General features: G+C 45.8%; 1 protein-coding gene across 4 annotated transcripts in view; it reads left to right on the top strand.

Moving 5' to 3' along the window:
• gramd1ba (GRAM domain containing 1Ba) overlaps positions 1 to 19508 on the top strand; it is a 70802-nt gene extending 51294 nt beyond the window's left edge. Inside the window, exons 5-23 of one of the 4 annotated variants that reach the window (XM_029249230.1) lie at positions 2364 to 2384; positions 6007 to 6027; positions 8432 to 8516; positions 8625 to 8728; positions 9488 to 9583; positions 9898 to 9978; positions 10109 to 10224; positions 10537 to 10696; positions 10802 to 10985; positions 11562 to 11705; positions 11891 to 12015; positions 12630 to 12772; positions 12870 to 12973; positions 13078 to 13278; positions 14236 to 14326; positions 14732 to 14743; positions 14911 to 15018; positions 15416 to 15533; positions 15734 to 19508. In XM_029249230.1, the coding sequence (XP_029105063.1) occupies positions 2364 to 2384; positions 6007 to 6027; positions 8432 to 8516; positions 8625 to 8728; positions 9488 to 9583; positions 9898 to 9978; positions 10109 to 10224; positions 10537 to 10696; positions 10802 to 10985; positions 11562 to 11705; positions 11891 to 12015; positions 12630 to 12772; positions 12870 to 12973; positions 13078 to 13278; positions 14236 to 14326; positions 14732 to 14743; positions 14911 to 15018; positions 15416 to 15533; positions 15734 to 15823 (2004 nt within the window). In that variant the 3' untranslated portion in view covers positions 15824 to 19508. The remainder of the gene's footprint in view (positions 1 to 2363; positions 2385 to 6006; positions 6028 to 8431; positions 8517 to 8624; positions 8729 to 9487; positions 9584 to 9897; positions 9979 to 10108; positions 10225 to 10536; positions 10697 to 10801; positions 10986 to 11561; positions 11706 to 11890; positions 12016 to 12629; positions 12773 to 12869; positions 12974 to 13077; positions 13279 to 14235; positions 14327 to 14731; positions 14744 to 14910; positions 15019 to 15415; positions 15534 to 15733) is intronic. The other 3 variants (XM_018731305.2, XM_018731304.2, XM_018731306.2) reach the window with 3 other exon arrangements.
• Positions 19509 to 20026: the final 518 nt, after the last annotated feature.

Here is a 20026-nt window from a genome sequence, read left to right as displayed (position 1 = left end):
TACTTCAACTCTCTTTCTCTCACACGTACATACACATCCACACACACCTTCCATGTGCTCACCGTGAAGCCACGGTCAGTCACTTCTGACGTCACCTTGGACAAGACTTCCCAACTCCACTGGGAGTCATAAACCAATAACTGCATCTAAGAACTGCTATATATAGAGATTTTTATTAATACCGACTCAGTGAGATAAAATTATTTCCCATTAACTAAACTGAATGAGCCACTCAAGATGAGGTGTAATGAAATATTGAGTCTTGGCTTGAGGGTCTGCTCTGTCAGTTTACCATAAAATTACTGTACTTTTTGTAGAGTTAAAAATGAACTGCAGTAGTGGATTATGTACTTGCATCTTTAATTTGAGCTTAATAAATTCCTCCTTATTCTGCGGGTATGATACAGCATGGTGGAAATTCCTTATTCCTGATTGACTTGGTTTTTATTTTTGAATAGATCAGCTGGTGGTGTAGTGGGTAGAACTGCTGCCTTTGGACCCAAAGGTTGCAGGTTTGAATCCCACCTCCAGTTGTAGTACACTTGAGCAAGGTACTTACCCTAAATTGCTCTAGTAAAATTACTCGGCTGTATAAATGGGTAAATAATTGTAACTTTACATTGCCAGTCACTTGGAGAAAATGCTCAGCTAAATGAATAAATGGAAATTAATGAGTGCATACAAATTCCAAAAACACAGAAAGCATGTTTTGGAAGCTATTATGAACACCAGCAATACTAATTGAACAACAGCGGTGCCGCACGTAGGAAATTTCTAACCGTTTAACATTTCTAACCATTTTAAGTTTGGTTAGGGGTTACAACTGACACACATGTGGCACAGGGAATACCGATGCTATACAACAATGACTGAACAACAAGAGCTTCGTCCATATCGATACCGTAACAGTCAGGCCCGAGAAACATGGTGAAGACGTGTAGTGTCATCACCCTGCTTTTTTCCGCAATTGTTTCAGTTCCAGTTTAAAAAGCGCAGTACAAGCAGGGAGCTCTGCAGGGACTAAATGTTCAGGTCAGGAAGGAATTGCTCCAGTACATTCCAGGACATATCAGGTAACAGATACATCGAGTAGACTGAGATCTGACCTTGTACCTTTAAAGAGTGGTATAATTACATTTACATTTATCTGTTTAGCTGACGCTTTTCGGCAAAGTGATCTACAACTTGGACCAAAGAGCATTTCACAAAAGATGAAGAGCTTTAGATTCAGACATAGAATTATCAAAACACAGCTTTTTTTTTTTTTTTTTTTTCCTGATACCCCTATCTTTTTTACAGCACACATTGACACAAGGAGCTGCTTACAGAAGTTGAAAGAAATTATAAAGGTGATGACAAATGATGTAATACAAGTTTATAGATCAAAACATCAGGAGTAAAATAGGTCTGAAAGAGATGCGTTTTGAGATATTTCTTGAATATTGAAAGAGATTCAGCAGCTCTGAGGTGCAAAGGGAGCTCATTCTGCAACATTGGGGTGAAAGTTGAGAGCCTATGGACTTTTGATTTTATGAGTAGGACCATCAAGTGGCCAGAGGTGGAGAAGCACGGTGCTTTTGCTGAGATGTACAGTACCTCATAAGACCCTGTAGGTATTGGGGTTAAGATCCTTGTAGAGCATAACAAGAGTCCTGAAACTTACAGTGACCTTTTGTTATTGTTGACGAGCATCTTTCAGTTCCACAGCATCTCCAACCATTTCTGCTCTTGAACACCTTGTGCAACTCTTTATCGTGACTCTCCTGTTCTTGTGCAGCTCTTTCAGATGTGCTTGAAGTAGCGTGCACGTGCAGCTTCCATGCCGAGCCAGCCAAACTAAATTCATGGCAAATTTGAGGCTGTATCGTAAGATCGCAGTCCCCTGGGCCACAAACCTGCCCCATTAGCACTCTTTGTGCTGCTATTCTGCTCAGATTAGTCCTCCTATTTGGGTGGAAGGAGATGTCGGCCCTTGCAATTGAGACTTGCTATGTCATCCCCAGTTTTGCCTATGCCTCATTTTTTGTATCAGTGGTCGGAGACGTGAAGAAGGTCTGCTTTGTCATCGCTCGCGTGCACACGATTGTGCCGCTTCTCACGATATTCAAATTCATGGTCTTCGGCGGAATGTTTGCGTGCTTTCATTCATATGTTCATCAATGTTTCCTCAGAGGTGCCTCTTGAGGCTGGTGCCGCCTGTCATTTCTCTACCGTTCTTGCTCCGTGTGTCATTTGTCACCGTTGACATGGATTGTTTAACCCCTTTTGCTTTGGTGCCATCACTAAGATGTCTTCCTTCAGCTGTTTCCACGGTATCTGGTTTTGTTTTCTGATCACTTTGTTCTTCTTCTTATGCATGCTAGTCTCACAAGCGACTGTCCAAAGTAAGCATAAATTTTTATTTTATTCATAATGCGTCATCTGCTCAGTACGTTGCCATATGTCTCCTCCGTAGCCCGCCGCTCCCAAACCCCTGCTTCCCCTCCCACGTGTCTGTGCATCGTCGTGCCCGCATCCTTCTCCCTCCTGTAACCCACTGACCTCATCCTTTGTTGGCTGCTTTGCAGTGTGTTTCTCCATCCCCACTAGAGTGGCCTTTTCTTTTTACTTCACCCCCTCACCCACCCAGGACGTCCAGTTAAGATACACAATGGTTCTGGTTTGCTGAGATTTTCCTGTGCAGACCCATAAATACAAATTATGACAAATAAACCCTGCAGCTACTAACAGTTTAGAGCTTGCTCATAGTCTCATGGAAATTAAATCATATTTTTTAATAACGCGCATTTAGGTCTGTTATTTTATGCTCCTTGTTTATTTTATTAAGGAGTATTGCCTAAATTTATAAAATATGTTCTAGTTTATTTTTTTTATTTTTTTAAACATTGTATTTTATTGTTTGCCACAAACCTGTGGGCCGTTTTGAACAGATCTGTCTGACTATACAATTTTAGGTCTAACTGCAGTGATAAGACTGTTACCAGCTATCCAATCACCTCATATGACTGGCAACACATATAGTTCTGTTTGTATCCCCCTGCACAGTAAATCCCGCTGCATCCCTGTCCTGAGCATTAGCTACGCCTGGAATGTTGGCCAGCCTAGTGGTTAAGGACCAGGCCTTGTGGACACACACTTGGTGCCATTGATCCTGGAGAATGTGGTTCAACCTGAACTGCTGCTGAATTTCAAGCTATGTACTTTAAAAACAGTGCAAGTGTCTTGGGATGAAAATTGCAATAACTCTGATTCTAGAAAGGATGGATAGACGGATAAATCTAAGACATTTGTTCATCTCCTGTAAGACCAAAAAAGCTGACTGCTGATCCTGTGTCTGTACCATTTTCACATGAAAATCTTTACAGATCTTTTACAAATTATTTGTATTTTTTAAACATTATCATTCATCCAAAGCACCTTACATTCCCTATTTTGCAGCGTTTTTAACTTTTTTTCTTTTCAGTTTCTCATTTTCTTTTCATTATGACAGGCAAAACCCAGTTAAAGTAAGCAGTTATTTTATTTGTCCCTCTCTGCTCTCCCAGTGACACGGGCAACTTATCTTTATAGTTCTGTGCAAAAAAAAAAATCATGTACAGCCCTTGCAATGTAGCACATGAACAAAACATTTTTTATTTGCTTATTTTTTAATTCTGCCACTTTTGTGAGCTTGAGCCGAAAGATGACTCAGATTTTTTATTTGTATAGATGAGCTATTTATATATATTCTTTTTTTAATATGCTTAACTCTTAAGTTGTTTTATAAAAACCACAGCAACTTGTTATGTACACTGCTGTGATGCAGAACCACGCCAATCTATGTCTGCAGCATCGCTTAACTGGTGCTTTATTTATTTATTTATTTTAGTGGGCACCCTTCTCCAGAGATTAATCTGTCGATCAAATATGCAAATATATGTAGTGTATTGCATTTTTGCACACAAATTGTCACTGAGAGCTGTAAAGCTCATTTCTTCAAGACACCTGCTGCAGTGTTATTTATTATATATCTTTAAGATGATGCCTTTATGCAAATTTTTTACAATGATTTATACGTTTATATAGCAGGGTATTCTTACTGTGTCAATTTAGGCTAAGTATCTTGATCAAGAGCACTACAGCACAAGTGGAATTCAATCCAGCAACCTTCAGATTACAGTATAACAGTCCTCATCATTATACTTTGACACATCTCTGAAGTGGGACATTTACTGGAGTAGTTTTATATTCAAGAGCGCAACAGGACTTGTGGTCCGCCTGCCTGTGTTAAATAGCCAGGTAATCCAGGTACTCTAACTGGGCACTTAAAGGGCTCCCTGCCTGGCCACACCCCACTCTCTGCACGCCTCCAGATCGGATTGTCCTGCAGCCTGCACGCGACCGGGAGCATCTCGACGGTTCGTACGTCAAAGGGAGAAATGGCACACTACGTAGTACTGGTGCCTCGCAGCTCCTCGTCTGTGGGATAGGACATGGGTTTGAGTCCAGCTCTATGGGGAGGTTCTCCCTTGCTTGCGTGGGTTTCCTCCCTCAACCCACAGTGTTTCAGTTGAATCGCTGTGCGTGCATGCGTGCGTGTGGTTGCCCTGTGATGAGTCCCATCTAGAGTTTACCCTACCTCATGTCCTGTGTTTCTGGGATAGGCTCTGGACCACTGTGACCCTGCACTGGAAAAGGTTAAAAATAAGTGATGAAATTTAAGTGGACCAAGGAGTTAAAGTTAGAAGAGGTTGCTGCTTTGATTCGTGAATCTTTACCGTTGAGAAAGGTATCCTGAATATTTTAACAAATGTCGAAAGGATAATGCAACATACCTAAAAGACATACTTTCCTATGTGTCACATTAAGGGCGCGATAGTCATGCTTCTCCCTCGTGGTTGAAAAATTGACTACGGTTTTTGAGATTTAAAAGGGAAAGGAAATTGTGCAACTAAGGAACCCTTTCACTGTACTTCAGAGCCTCAATAATTCAGTCAATAAAAATACATTTAATATAGCAAGCTATCATAAAGAGGTAATTGTCTGACAATATTGAAGATATTAATGTTGGATTGTTAATTTTTAAGATAATGCTTGAGTACTTATGGGTCAGTTACAAGTTTTTACTGTTTTTCTTCAAACACTTTTAAAGTCCCAAGTTTTTATTCTTAATGTGGTTATCTATAATAGCTTTTAACCTCTGATGTCTTTCACTGTGTGAATTTAGAAAGACAAGTCTGTGCGGATGAGTGAATAATCTTTATCATTTCCGTGATGAGAATGATTTTAATAAAGTATGATGGGGATGTGTCTTGAATTTTTGCAGCGTTTGTCCTCCCACATCACTGTGATACTTTAGTTAAATCAGGTTTTCTGTCATTTACAGTACGTTACAAGCTTTTTTGGGAAGCGTTTGGTTTTTATTTCTTCATAAAAAGGGAGCTATAATAGCAAATGAAAAGGCGCATGGACCCGTCACCAAAGCGCAGTCAGATGGCGATCGCGAATAGGGAGCACCGCCTTGCGTTTCTCAGAAGTGTGGAGAAGGTAGAAAAGAAACAAATAGACCGTGAACAAGTACAGTAGCGGTGTTGGGGGACTGTGTCGGAACTGAAATTCCAACTTTCTTCAGCAACTTCTATAAATATCTTCTCTTTGTTCTTTACTGTTGGTGAGTTAATTTTGTCAGCTGTGTTCTGTATGCTTCTTTTGCTGCCTTAGCATAGTCGTAATTAAAGGTTTCGTCTACGGATTTATACATATAATCAAGTTCTGAAAAAGCCTGCTTATTCTGCTTGCCATTGTGATACCCAGAATGCATTTCTGCCTTTCCTTCCTTGTGTGTGTCCTGAGCAAGAGCTCAGCAAATACCACACTCCCCCTTCTGCTTTAACCTCCCCTTCAGTGTTTCAGATGGCTTCTTTATGACCTCTGTGTTCAGTGTCTGGTCAAGTGAGTCTTCGGGTCTGAAACTTACCTTTTATTCTTCTCTCTGTTCTCCCTTCTGTGCTGCACTGGGGATCGCAGAAAAGCCAGAGCTGGTACAACGTAAGTAGCCGCCGTTCACCTCTGTGTTGTGTGTGTGTGTGTGTGTGTGTGTGGTTGGTGCGATGGTTGTTGACCGTCATCGGTGTTGATCACAATCGGAGTTGACGTTGATCGTTGATTGTTGTCAGCGTTGTCTGTAATGGTGTTACTTTTCGTTGGTCTTCGTTGGGATCGCTGTTGATCGTGATTGCTGTTGAGTTTCATTCCTGTTGACTGTCATTGGAGTTGATCGGTGTTGACTGTGACTGGATTGAACTGTTAGTGTTGATTGCTGTTGACTGTGACAAGTTGATTGTGGCTGGGGTTGACTCTTTACTGTGAATTGCTGTCAACTGTGACGAGTTGACTGTCATTACTGTGAATTGCTGTCAGCTGGAGTTGATTGTTACTGGAGATGGTTGTCATTACTGTTGCTTGCTGTTGACTATGACCGGAGATGACTGTCATTACTGTTGATCCCCATCTACTTTGATCGGATTTTATTATGACTGGAGCTTTTTTTGTGATTGGAATTGGACTAGTCAAATGAGGCAGTAAAGGTCTAACATCCTGACCTCAGTCACAGGTTAAGGTCTAAACTGAAGCCTCAGCCTGAACTGAATTCACTGTCTGAGATCCAGTGGTTCTGTGATATCCTTCACAGTAGTGGAGAATTTTTACTTCTGGACTTCGTAAAATGGGCAAGAGGAGAAGCCCCGGTTTTAAAACACTTCTAGTTTTCTTTCAGGTTAAAATATGAATCTGTCCATTCAGTAGAATTGCAAATGTAATGATTTCTGTAGTCCGTTATGTGGAAACTCATGTACAATGTACTGTGCAGGTTCTCTGGGTTACCTCTATGTTCAACCGTATGTCCTTGCAGAGCATTCTATGGAGCCATACTGTAGTACGACAAACGATAAATAGGTACAATTAGTAATTCTGCATGATTTATTGTAACTGTATTCTGACCAGTACAGCTCATTGAAGGGAAGATGTTGTTAGTGAGTGTTTGATGAGGATTACGATGGACTCTGTGACGCATGTACGTTTTCAAAAGCTGTATCAATACCGCGGTTGTATTGTGTGTGTGTGTGTGGGGGGGGGGGGGGGGGGGGGGTGGTTGGTTAAGTGTGAGATCATGTTTTTGTGCTTTCGGCTCACGTTCTGCTTATTTTTAGTCTCCACTCAGTGTTCTCGATTTGTTCTGTTTTCTCTGTTATTCTAAGTACGAAAGTGAGCATGACTTACCTTACATGATCATTTTGATCCTTTATTTCTATTCTGTTCTAGATATCTCTTTGCGATTTTATTTGAGATCTCCAAATGTTCCTGTTTCGAACTGACAGGTCCTTTAGATGTACCAAACTTTGGTGACCGTGTAACATGGTTTTTATCGCGGTCTCAATCTGTGGCTGAGCAACAGCTGTTATTTATAGCAAGCGCTTGTCTGGAGTCTACCTGGGCTCAGGTGAGGCAGCGGTGAGCTCGGGGGGCTGAAGTGTGTACAAAAAGTTATCGTGTATGTATGAGCAGCACACAAAAAAAAAATCATCAGAGGAGTCTCAACACGATGCGTCGTAGTGTTGTGGACTTCAGGAGCTGATTCCACACTGAAGAGTAACTTGGGGGCAACAGGGGGTGCAGCAGTTAAAGTTGTCACCTTGCTCTCAAAGACTGAATTTCCATCCCCTTGATCAGAGTGCTTAACCTGAATTGATGCAGTAAAATTTACTTTCTGTATAAATGTGTAAATCAATGTAAATAGGTTCATGTACAAACATCCCATTGTTAATGACTAATAATAGTAATAACATTCTGGATGCGGTAGGGATATAGCAGCAATATTGTAAGTACTGCTGAAGTTATTAAAGTGCATTAAATAAAAAAGGGTCCTCACAGCTGCTGTGTCCCGAACCATCACATGGAGAAAGAGAGAGGCTGAGCCAGCAGACACTCAATTCCAACATTTGACGCCTTCCTAACCCAGTCCTGCGTTGATACGGTAAAAATTTCCTAGTTGAGACTTCCACATGTTCTGGTGGTTATTGACAAAGTGCTTAAACATGTTTTAGTAACAGTTGCTAATGGACCATAGTGTGTGTGTGTAATGTGTTTAGTGCCAGAGGTCAGTGTGGTACAGGACTCTTCTGTAAACTTTTTGTGGTCTGGTGGACGAGGATGTCTGATGGACAGCTGGACTTGTCGTAAATCTGCTAAGAGGAGGAGCAATAACCAGCCCAGTTAGGGTCAGTGGTCATCGTGCTTTTATCACGGCGGAGTTTATTACTTCATACTGCAGTGTATGTCTGCATGTGTCAGTGTGTGGCACTGATGTGTGTATGACTGTGCATGTATGTACACTCCTCCATACCTGTTTGTCACACCCTGCTGCGCAACACCCACCTGTCTGCCCTCTCCGCAGGTCTTGAGTCCCACCTACAAGCAGCGCAATGAGGACTTTCGGAAGCTTTTCAAGCAGCTCCCAGACACAGAGCGGCTCATCGTGGGTGAGGACACTTGTACCCGTGCCTGTGTTTTCTCTCTGATGTGACCTCTGGGGTGTACTTAATTTCACTTGAGGGTACCAGCCACTGACCTTCGACCTCTGCTGCCAGATTACTCGTGCGCCCTGCAGAGGGACATACTGCTGCAAGGCCGACTCTACCTCTCGGAAAACTGGATCTGTTTCTACAGCAACATCTTCCGCTGGGAAACGCTGGTACGATCACACATTGGATCCCACTTCCCTTTACCCCAGTCTCTGCTGCACATCCCTCATGCCTCACTACAGCCCTGTGCTCATGAACGCTGGCGCTTCATGTTGCGAACAATCAGAAATTTTCAAAAATACAGACATGTCCAGGTTATTTTTCATTGCACTTTCACATTTTCACTGCATCTATTTTCAAAAATTTCTATCTAACGGTTCACATGCGACCTGGGTTTATCCTACTAGCTAATAGATGCCGGTAAAGAGCACCCATGCAGAATGGGAGTGTGGAACCCACGTGATGGTTAGGAACTTTGCACATGTTTTTAGGATGGGTCTGCATTGAAGAGAAGCACGTGAAGATTAAACATTTTTATTTTAGATTTGTTTTCGTTTTACAACATCTGTATTACTAATGTTTCGATTATTGTGGCTTAGTGGTAAAAGTGACGGTCAGGTAAGGAACAAGTAACATTTCCAGTTCCGGGAATATTCTTAACTTGAGGAGTCAGTGGATCTGTCAAACAATAGCGTCCCCTGGTAGATGGAGGCAGTATAATTCATGAGAGTCCACTGCAAATGGATGGCAACCACACATAGAAAGGTTTTACATTCCCACCCTGGGAAGTGTACTGAGGGGGGTTCGCTGCTGTTCAAAAAAAGCTACATTAATAAATGTTTTGACCATTTTAATTTTTCTGTTCAGTATTTAAATGCTCTGTATTTAACAGCACACTCTAGTACAATTTCTGTGATTCGTTCTCCTAGCTAACGGTGAGACTCAAGGATGTCTGCTCAATGACGAAGGAGAAGACCGCCCGTCTCATCCCAAATGCTATCCAGCTGTGTACTGACTCCGAAAAGGTGAGTGAAGGTCTGATGGAGGCATACGAGAAATATATAATGATGAAAACAGGAAAGAATAAATAATAAAATAAAGTGGGATATATATGTGTCCTGTACATCCGTAGTCCATAATTTTCCGATCAAGTTTTATGTTTGGAACCGTCTTGAGACGTTAGAATCAAATGGAATATTAAGACCCTAGGAGCAACACTTATAAGTGCTCTTATGTAACGTCTTCCAAGCATCTGCTGATATTGGTGTCTGCTGTGCCGAACGTATGTTGTGAAGAAGGCGTTGTTGTTGTTGTTGCAATGTTGACCCTCTTGCCACAGCACTTCTTCACCTCATTCGGAGCCAGGGACAGGACCTACATGATGATGTTCAGGTTGTGGCAGAATGCCCTGCTCGATAAGGTGGGCAAACCCCCCCCCCCCCCAACCCATCCTCCCATCCTACCGTTGATGAAACGCAGAGGTATACCTGGCTGTTACTGTGGTAAATGGACAGTGTGTGACTTCTCCTGTGCTTACTGAACACCCCCAGCCCCTGTGTCCCAAGGAGCTGTGGCACTTTGTCCATCAGTGTTACGGCAACGAGCTGGGCCTGACCAGCGATGACGAGGACTATGTTCCACCGGACGAAGACTTCAACACCATGGGGTGAGTGTTGCCGCATCCCTGCAGCCTCTGTCCTCCCCACCTCTGGTCCCGAGTCCCGATTCCTCTTTCCTCATTGGATGCTTGAGCTTGTCTGATCTGGACGGATCCCCTGTCAATCCTTTCACTTGCTGCCTTCGGCATTCCCAAGATGCTTTGTTGGTGGTAGCTTGTCTGTGGAAATGTGTGATTTCTATTGTTGTGGGTTTTCTTCTTCTCCTCCTGCCCCCCCCCCCCCCCAGTCCCATCATGCCCCACCATCGTGTACCTCGCCATGCCGGCACCGAACCCCGAGCTGGTAATCTTGACCTACAGCTGCTGTCCGTCCCCCTGGTGCAGGTACTGCGAAGAGATCCCAGCCGAGGAGAACGAGGTCAACGAAAGCACGTCCAAGAACAGCACCGAGGCCCGGCCCGATCCTAGCCCGCAGCTGCCCCGCAAGCCCCCCCACAGCAACAACGAGCTGTCCGTCTCTGTGAGTATCGCCGTGAAACGTGGGACACCATGTGCAAGGTGACCAGCTAGTAGACACATATTAGCCTGATCTAACAAAGCTCACTCCCAATCCCACCCCCCGCAGTTTGACCTCCAGCCGCCAGACGATTACTCAGGCTGTGTCCCAGATGTGGACATCCAGGCTGTCCCACTGTCCCTCAGTAAGACAGAGGAACACAGCGTCCCTGTCCTTTCCCCGTCACTTGATTTGAACGACAATGAGGACATCCCCACGGAGCTCAGCGACTCATCAGAGACGCATGACGAAGGTATGAAAGCTCTGCCCCCACAGCGGTTGAACTTTTCATTAAAAGGGCTCAATTTAGTGGATTTAGAATTAATATGACACTGGTTTCTCTGTTAAAACATGTCAAAACATTAAAGTGTATATAGTTTTCCAGAATTAAAAAAAATTATTTAGGAAAAAATAAGCAGAGAAAAACAAAAATTGTTGATAAAATCACTTCATTTCAATGGAGATTTGGTTAGGAATTGTCATACCCATTGCAGCATCTTCCAACATTGTAAGACAGAGAAATGAAACCCAAATTATAAGAAAAAAAAAAATCCCTTAACTGAAATATTTAAAGTGATTTGAATCCCCACGGCTTTGAATACAAAACAGAAATATTTTTTGGAATTCAAAATTGGAAGAAATGGTCATTCTTTGCACCAGTCTCCTCCATCTCATTAAGATCATTGGCGAAAATGGGGAGTCATGATGAATATGACGAATTTAAAACTTTGTTCATCTGACTGTCAATTTTGCCAGCTGGTCAAGTCCAGCAGGGGGCAGCACTGAGCACTCATTTCCCCGCCCCCCTTGTTTGGCGGCCTGTTAACAGGTGAGGTGCAGGCCTTCTATGAGGACCTGAGCGGAAAGCAGTACATCAACGAGGTGTACAAGGTCAGCGTGGACAAGATGTTTGGTATTCTCTTCACCGAGTCGCAGTTCATGAAGGATTTCCTGGAGCAGCGACGCTTTTCAGGTTTGCCCCGCCTACTCCATAGCAAACCACACCCCTCACAGAAGCTCCACCCACTCTGTTACTCCCCCATGGTGTGTCACTTGGGCCAGAGTTGTACCTTTGACCGCCAGTAAAATATCCAAAAGAGTCAACGTACAAAGATGTAAAAACAGTGAGTCGCAGTTTGGTGTGTGATACCTGCGCAGATGTGATGTACAGTCCCTGGAAGAAGAAGGAGGAGGAGGCGGGAAACCAGATGCGTGAGATCCGGTACACCATCTCCCTGACCAATCCCCTGGCGCCCAAGACAGCAACTGTCACCGAGACACAGGTGAGAGCAGAGAACCAGCCAGAACTGATGTTTACTGATGGCTAATGCATGTTATGCGTTGTTGACGATCCAAACATTTTTCCATATTACAAATTTATTTTCAGTTGTATTTTTTCCACTTAGCTACTGTAATTTCTGTTTGTAAAACAAACATCACCTGCGTTTACCCTCCAAGCCAATTCTAGTAAAGAACCTAAACGGAGTACGAGCGTGTGACCGCCTTAGTTCAACTCACTTCCAGTGTGTTTACAGCTTGTGTCTGGTGTTCCTCAATACTGGTGATCAATAATAAAATGAAGGATGCTGCACATGTTCATGGGATTAATCATCTTGCGTTTACCAGGAGTGCGTGGAGTGTATTTTCAATTTAAAATTAGTTTTAGCGTAACTCGGTTAGCTAAAATAATAATATAAAAAGTCTTACACAGTATTTATATTTGCTATATTTCAGATTTTTAAAGAACCTAACCGGCACGTAATTGGAGGGATGTCTGTTTTATTAAGATTTTGTTTATTGTGACTCGAGAGGTATAAACGAATCAAATTACCTACAGGGGTGGGGTCCTGGTCAGGTGCGGAGGTGAACGTGTGGTCTTTCTGCTCTCCGCTCACAGACGCTGTACAAGGCGAGTCAGGAGGGAGAGTGCTACGTGATCGACGCGGAGGTGATCGCGCACGACGTCCCGTACCACGACTACTTCTACACCCTCAACCGCTACATGCTGACACGTGTGGCCAAGAACAGGTGTCGTCTCAGGTGAGGTCCTAATGGGCGTTCCCATCACTGGCCAGTAGGGGGCACTCTAAGGTGTAAGGTAAGGTGACGCTTGCGTGACCACAAGCCTGTGCTGCAGGGTGTCTACGGAACTCCGGTACAAGAAGCAGCCTTGGGGGCTTGTGAAGGGATTCATTGAGAGGAACTTCTGGAGCGGCCTGGACGAGTACTTCAGGCACTTAGGTGAGACGTGGGCAGTCCAGCTCCGCCTGTGTACTCCGCGGCGGTTTGGTTTCTGATCGCTGACCGCGGAGCTTAACCAGGCTGTCTTTCGTGTCTCCACACAGAGCTGGAGCTCAGCAGGATGGAGGCCTCTCTAACAGAGTCGCTTCAGCTGTCACCGAAGCCCAAGGCAGTGCGGGTTTCCGCAGGACGCCGGCGGAAGCGCACCCTGGCCCATCTCCGCACCCAGCACCTGGACGAAGCCCTCAGCCCCGTGACCACACCTGAGGACGAGGAGGTCCTCCATCGTGTCAGACATGTGGCAGGTGAGAGGGCTGTGACGCACGTCTTGTGTCGTCAGATGTGAAGCCCGCTCAGGTGAGCCTCGTTTACCTGGGGTGGTTGTACAGTTTTGTACACATTTCTGCAGGGATTTAATTGTTTATTAATTTATTTTTTATTGCTGCATCTTCGCCCTATTTTCTCAAGTTTCCACATGTATTCTTCCAAACGTGGCCTGTTTTTACCCTCTGGGCCAACAGATGGCAGTTAAAAGCACCCGAACTGAGTATGACGTGGGTCCGCTTTAATTCAACTCACTTCCACAGTGTTTACGGCTTGTGCTTGATGGGAAGTAAGAAGACGGTCATCTTTTCACACGTTTAGGGGAAGAATCGCATTCGGTATAAGTTTGTGGGGATGTGTATATTTATTTTCAGTCTTTATGAAGCGTACTTTCCCTTGCTGAAGGGTACGTAGGATTACCCATCTGTATACATGGATGATTAACTGCGAGTAGCTTAGCGTACAAACCTAACATTGTAACTAGCTTTGGAGAATAACTAAGTGAATAAATTCTGATAATGCAAAAGTTTTTTTTTTTTTTTTTTTTTTCCCCCTTGTCATTTATAGTAGCAATACCAGAGATGGACTTTGAGAAGTGCTTTATTTCCACCCAACAAACTGTTGACACAAATCAGTATTTGCGCTCCACCCTTTGGCCTGTGGCTCAGGGTGCCTAAAGCAGGTCCCACAGTGTGTGTGTGTGTGTGTGTGTGTGTGTGTGTGTGTGTGTGTGTCTCCAGCTATCCTTCCACCTGGGTCCTCTCCTATTCCAAACCCAAAGCTACTGGAATATTCAGTGCTGCGACCAAGAATCTTGCATCCCGTTCTCTCAGACATGTGTGTCTGCAGTTTGTGTGCGCGTGTATATGGGTTGTGTGAGTGTGTTTTAACATAAGTCTGTGTTGCTGAGGTCTCCACCCTGACGCTTTTCTCCCCAGGTTCCACTCAGACGAGACACAACCCAGAGCAGATTTCTGGAGGCCTGGCTCTGTATAGCGTCTCCAGACTCCTGGTCATTGTCAGTTTCGTGTGAGTGTCCCCATGGGAGGGGGGTATTTTTGCTGACCCCCACCTCAACACCCAGGAAAGCCATGAACAGGGCTCTGGAACTGAGAGCCACAAGCTGCTTTCTCATTGTCCCTCTGACACAAAACTGGTACCTTCGGACACAGAGGTTGTAGGTTCGAATCCCACCTCCTGCTGTAGCTTCCTTGATTAAGGTACTTACGGTGAATTGATGCAATAAAAATTACTTGCTGCGTAAATGGGTAAATCGCTGTCAGTAGCTTAACGTGGTAAATTGCGTTGGAGAAGAGCGTTAATGGAGAAGAGGCCTAATGATTAACGTATAAAACGCAGACATGTTAGCGGTTGATGTTTTGCATTGATTCTGAGTTTAAATCCTCTTCTCCTTGTTCCCGCTGCTGCCTGTAGGATCTGTGTAAGGTACACGCCTCTCTCGACAACTACTGCAGTTAGCATGGACCCGAGACAATAGATTAGGGATTGTGGATTGTGGAGCTCTAGGGGTCAAGGGTCACAAGCGATGTGTGAGCCTCCCAGCCCTAGTGCATGTATCTGGGTGCTCAGTGTGTGTTTGCCCTCCTTCACAGCCTGGTGCTGCTGGTCTTCCTTAACATGATGCTGTTCTACAAACTGTGGATGCTGGAACACACCACCCAGAGCCTGGCTACCTGGCCGGGCCTACAGCCTCAGGAGAGGTACTGTGCGTAATTGCATCACGCTGCGTCATGGCGACAAACGCGTTGTCGCACTGCGCCGTAGTATTAAACACGTTGCATCACACTCGCAGCGGCGAACACGTTATGTCAGACTGCATCAGGCAGCAAATACATTACCGCACGCTGCGCCGTAGTATTGAGAACGTCATGTCACGCTGCGTCGCAGCTGTGAAAATGTAATATCGCACTACATCGCTGTAGTAAAGGCATTATATCGCATTTGCATCACGGCAGCAGACACTTCGCATCACACTGTAACGCTGCCACCCTGGAGAGCATTAAGTTCCATGGAAAGGCATCACACAGAGAAGCGGTTTTTCGCACGGGGATTCCGGCGGTCCCAAGTGGCGCTCACCGGTTCCGACTGGCCCGCCAGGTTGCCGGAGTCGCAGGTGGAGTGGGCTCAGCTTCTGGAATCGCAGCAGCGCTACCATGACGACGAGCTGCAAAAGTGGAGGGAGATCATCAAGTCCTCGGTCCTGCTGCTGGATCAGGTACGCACGGCGCCCCCTATAGGGGTGGAGTTGAACTTACACCTCGATAGCTGTAGCTGGAGCAACGTCGCAGGTGGCGTTTTGCATGTACATCCTATTATTAGTAATATTCAGCGCTTAGAAAGTCCATTTAGCCTGGAGGACTTAGAGTTCACAGATTGCTTTCAGCTCGCCTGATCGCACCTCTCTCGTATTTACAGATGAAGGACTCCCTGCTAAACCTGCAGAAGGGCATCGGCCTGCGGGACTACAGCTCCGACACAGAGGAGAAAAGAAGTCGATATCACTGAGCGGTGCCCCCTCGCCGCTAGAAAGTGGCACTCAGCCGTGGGACACGCAAGAACGGCCGATACGCGACCATCGCAACGAAGGGGACCCGTCTGCTGTTGCTGCTGCTACCCCTAACCGACAACGGTTTGACCTCTGACCCCTGGAGAGGAAGTGCTCCCTCTAGTGACAAGGAGTGGAAGTGCTGTGAACAATGGCCCTTCCTCCAATAGCAACGCTGCTAACCTCGACCTAAATTACCCCCCCCCACGTTTAAGAGTATTATGCTGTTAGCTTTTACCACTTACGGAGAAAGAAACGGCCGACAAAAAACAAAAGACAGCATGCAGTTTTACCTTCACGAGGATTCTTCTCAAGGAAGATTCATAGAACACCTCTTAAAGAATGCTTAACCCAAATAAGGGCGAATAGGACGAGGACATTTTTTTAGTTTCTGTGGCATCCAGGAGCTCTTTGACTGTTCTAGGTAGAGCACATACCCCCCAGCCCCCCCCAGCTGGTCACAGTCGCAGTACCACATTTTTAGCGTTTCCGGATCATGGGACCACCGACAGAATATCAAAGCAGTACGCAGACGCAGTCGTCCGTCATTTCTCAGACTGGAGAAAACAAAAGTGCATCTATGTATATATGATACAAAAATCAGCGTACAGATATAGGTTTTCTATCGAAAGCGTCTTTGCTGGCAGGAGAAATCAGGGCTGGTTTCCCTGATACTGTAGCCCGTGCCATGTTCTATTTACACGTTTGTAGCAAAAAATGTCCTTGTCAGAAGTGTCAAAGTTGATCCGAACGGCTTCGCCCTAGTAGTCGGAAACCTCCGAGTCGGTCTGGTCTACGGCAGCAGTGAATCGTGGGTAATCGGAGGCGAGGGGTGCAAAGAAGGCCTCGGTACGTGCAGGGGCCCGTAGGTTCAGAAACGCGCCTCCGTGTTCGGAAGCGTACCGCCCCCTCTCGCCCGAGCCGCGATGAGCCGAACGTACCCGCGACCGTCGTCCCAGATGCAGCTCCGCACGAGGACGTCGTACGAAACGTTCACAGGGGCGGTTCATTCGTAAAGTGTTGCGTCTGCTTTCACTTTTTTTTTTTTTTTTTTTTTTGGGCCAAGTTGCGTTGGCGTCGGTCACGGGTCATCCGCGGCTGACGCAAAAAGTTAGCTTCGGCCCTTGTTTACGTGGCCGCGTTTCCGGAAGCTTCGCTCTCATTTTTCACTTGTTTTTGTGCTAATATTAACGAGCACGCAATAATGTTTTTGCTGCAAAGGGCTGATCGCCGGTGTCGCGCGAGGATCGGACCGCGGGTCCGCCGTGAGGTCGCGATGCGCTCGCAAGCACGTTCCAGCTGTGAAACGAATATATAAATGTATAGGGAACGAACAAGCGGCGCCAGTTTTGTTGTTCCATCTTTGGACACAAGGTTCTTTTTAGGTTTACCCAGCTATGACGGTCCACGGTGGCTGGAGCGGCTTCGACTGGCCTCGCGGAAAGAGCTTTTTTAACCAGTCGCTCTTTCAGGATCCCCGTCAGGTTGACGGTGTCCTCGAAATCCAGAAGTTTCTTGATGACGTTTCAACAGGGGGGACGGTAACCGTGGTTACTTCAGACTCGGTCTCGGAGACGGAAGCGATGCCGCCGCCGGGCCGAGCATGGTGACCGTTTCTCTGAGCCTTTAATTTATTTAATAAGAAAAAAACAAAACTGTGAAGAGTGAGTAAACATGCTTGAAGATGGAAGAGAGGAATTGGGATAGATATATTAATAATTAGGAGGAGGATATTTATTAAGTATTTATACTTTATTTCAAGAGCACCCTGAGCTCAGGGCATGTGGGAGAAGTGAAACGGGGGGGGGGGGTGTTTGTTTCACATGTCACATGGACATTCCAACATGCTGTGTTCGTGTCATGCATATGTGTGAGGTGTGTCCACTGTCCCAGGTTTATTTCTTTGTTAGGTTTTTGTGTTCCCCCCCCATAATCATTGTAAAGATGCTCTTTTTTTGCACATCAGGACACGGTGGGTCACATCACAGCACCCCGGGGGATCAGAGCTCCTCTTGTCAGTATCGTGGGATCCATCCGCCTGACCTCATTACCCTTAAAGTCAACACTGGAACCGTTCGTATTAAATTTAGCTGCCAAGGTGAACCTTTGGATAAACGTTACGTTTCGGATTTCTAACGTTACGCTTTTATCCAGTCATCGCATGAGCGCATCATTTTCTCATGTCAGTCAACCCGTACTCGAGGGTATAGCAGCTTCTCCTTCTGGGAACTAAATTTGAGATTTTTTGTCACATATCATGTTTGTTGAGCACTGAATCACCTGTGATTTACAAACACAAGAATGACAGCCTCTTTCTAGGGAGTCTGCGTTCATCTGGACACCGGATCAGATGAATCGTTGAGAGCTCCGGTCTCCCAGAAAGTGATGGACAGGAATTTGTACGTGGCCCTTAGCAGAGATGCACACGGACCCGAAAGAGAGAGGTTCCTAAAGTGCATCTTCCTGTCGGCTCCAGTCTGTGACCTTGCACGCCCTCTAACCCGGGGCCCTTCGTGCGTGTCGCTCCCCGAGAACAGTTCTCCAGGCAGCAGGAGCTTTAACATGCAAACAGTCATTCGTACACACAATCAGCATTGAGTGTGTTATCACCGCAGTGTTTCCGTAGCAATAAGGTGTTTTACACCCGAACTACCCTAACCTGTGTTTATTGCTGAGCAAGCAGAAGTGTTGCAGCGAAGGGGGTCTATCTTTGGGACAGTTTTAGAAGATCCAAATCCGCCACACGTGTATTCTGTGTAAATGTGTGTCCCGGTGCCTTGGTGCAGCTGGAAAGGAGGAGCGTGTCCCCGCAGGTAAAGGTGCAGCATCTCACAGGCGGGCGTGAGAGACTGAGAACCTCCTTCACGTGTGGGATGGAGACGGGAGTGTGTCTCAGTGTCGGTGTAACTGATGACTAATGACAGCGAGTGCGTCCCCTGACACGTTCTCCTAGACAGGTGTGGGGCCGATGCCACTCTGAGCGTGCGCGTGGATTTGCATAGGACGTCAAACCTTTCATCTTACCGTAATTCATAAAAGAAGAAGATGGCTTGCGGGGTTATGGAAATGACATGCCAACCGCCACACGTGCCATGTGTGCCCCCCGAGTCCAGCCCGACTGCAGGCTTTGCGGATGATTGCGGACGCGTGTGATGATGGAGCAGTTCTGATGATCGTGAGCATCTGTTGTAGAGACACAATCCCTTGTGCTGCGTGTTTTGTCTGTTGCATGTGTCCACCAGCAGCAGCCCTTGTGTGTGGGACACGTGTGAACGTATTGCACTGTGTTACCCAAAACCAAAGCCCAAGCCCGTGTTTGCGTGCACACGGTCACCATGCGTGGTATGATTATCAATTTGAAGTGAGGGGGCGGGGCTTGAGTGTGGATCGGCCAATGAGATGAGCGTTTCCCTCACGGAGCGGGGAACAGGTTTGTGTTGCCGGTGTCACCCTTGGGGACTTTGCCATAGTTAATCGATTAATTTTTTTTTAAATACTTCAGTCGTAGAAAAAGCCAGAGTCTCACGGGCCGGGAAGGGGTCGTTGCTGCTCAGCGGTGTACCGCGTTAAAGGACCTCACGGGACCATGCTGTGCCCAGGGGTCTGCCAGGGATCGGGCTGCCCGTGCACCAATATCTGTGAGAGACAGAGACGGAGACGTACCGGTGCAAAAGGATGCGTTTCGTATGTCTGAATTCCACCAATCCATTCCCACAGCCTCCCTCGTTCATCCTGTTCCGCATCCCAGTATCCCAGAAAAGACTGAAACCTCATTATTTATTCCTCCAAACTGTGATTGTATCTCCTACCTTTTGCGTGACGATGGTGCCGCTTCAGGCCGAGGGGCGTGACGGCGGATGTAGCTCTGTGAGGCGTCCACAGTCAAAACCCTCATCGCCTCAACAGTCTGTCTGTGTTTGTGTGTAATATTTATTTTTATTTAAATGATGAACATTGCGAAAGGATCAAAGATCAGACGTGCGCCACTTTGTACCAAAACCAACAGGTTTCACACCTTCTATTTAGGTTCCTTGCTCGTCAATACTGGATGGCTGGACCAAGTCATGGAAGTCGAACCCTCGCAACCAGGAGGGTCTGTGTCCCGTAAGGTGAGCAGTTGATCCGACACGTTTGTAAACTTAAGGCCGAAAAAAACCACCCAG

This window comes from Scleropages formosus, chromosome 25, assembly GCF_900964775.1.
Source record: "Scleropages formosus chromosome 25, fSclFor1.1, whole genome shotgun sequence".
Classification (NCBI taxonomy): Eukaryota; Metazoa; Chordata; class Actinopteri; order Osteoglossiformes; family Osteoglossidae; genus Scleropages; species Scleropages formosus.
This window is presented reverse-complemented; position numbering and strand designations above follow the sequence as displayed.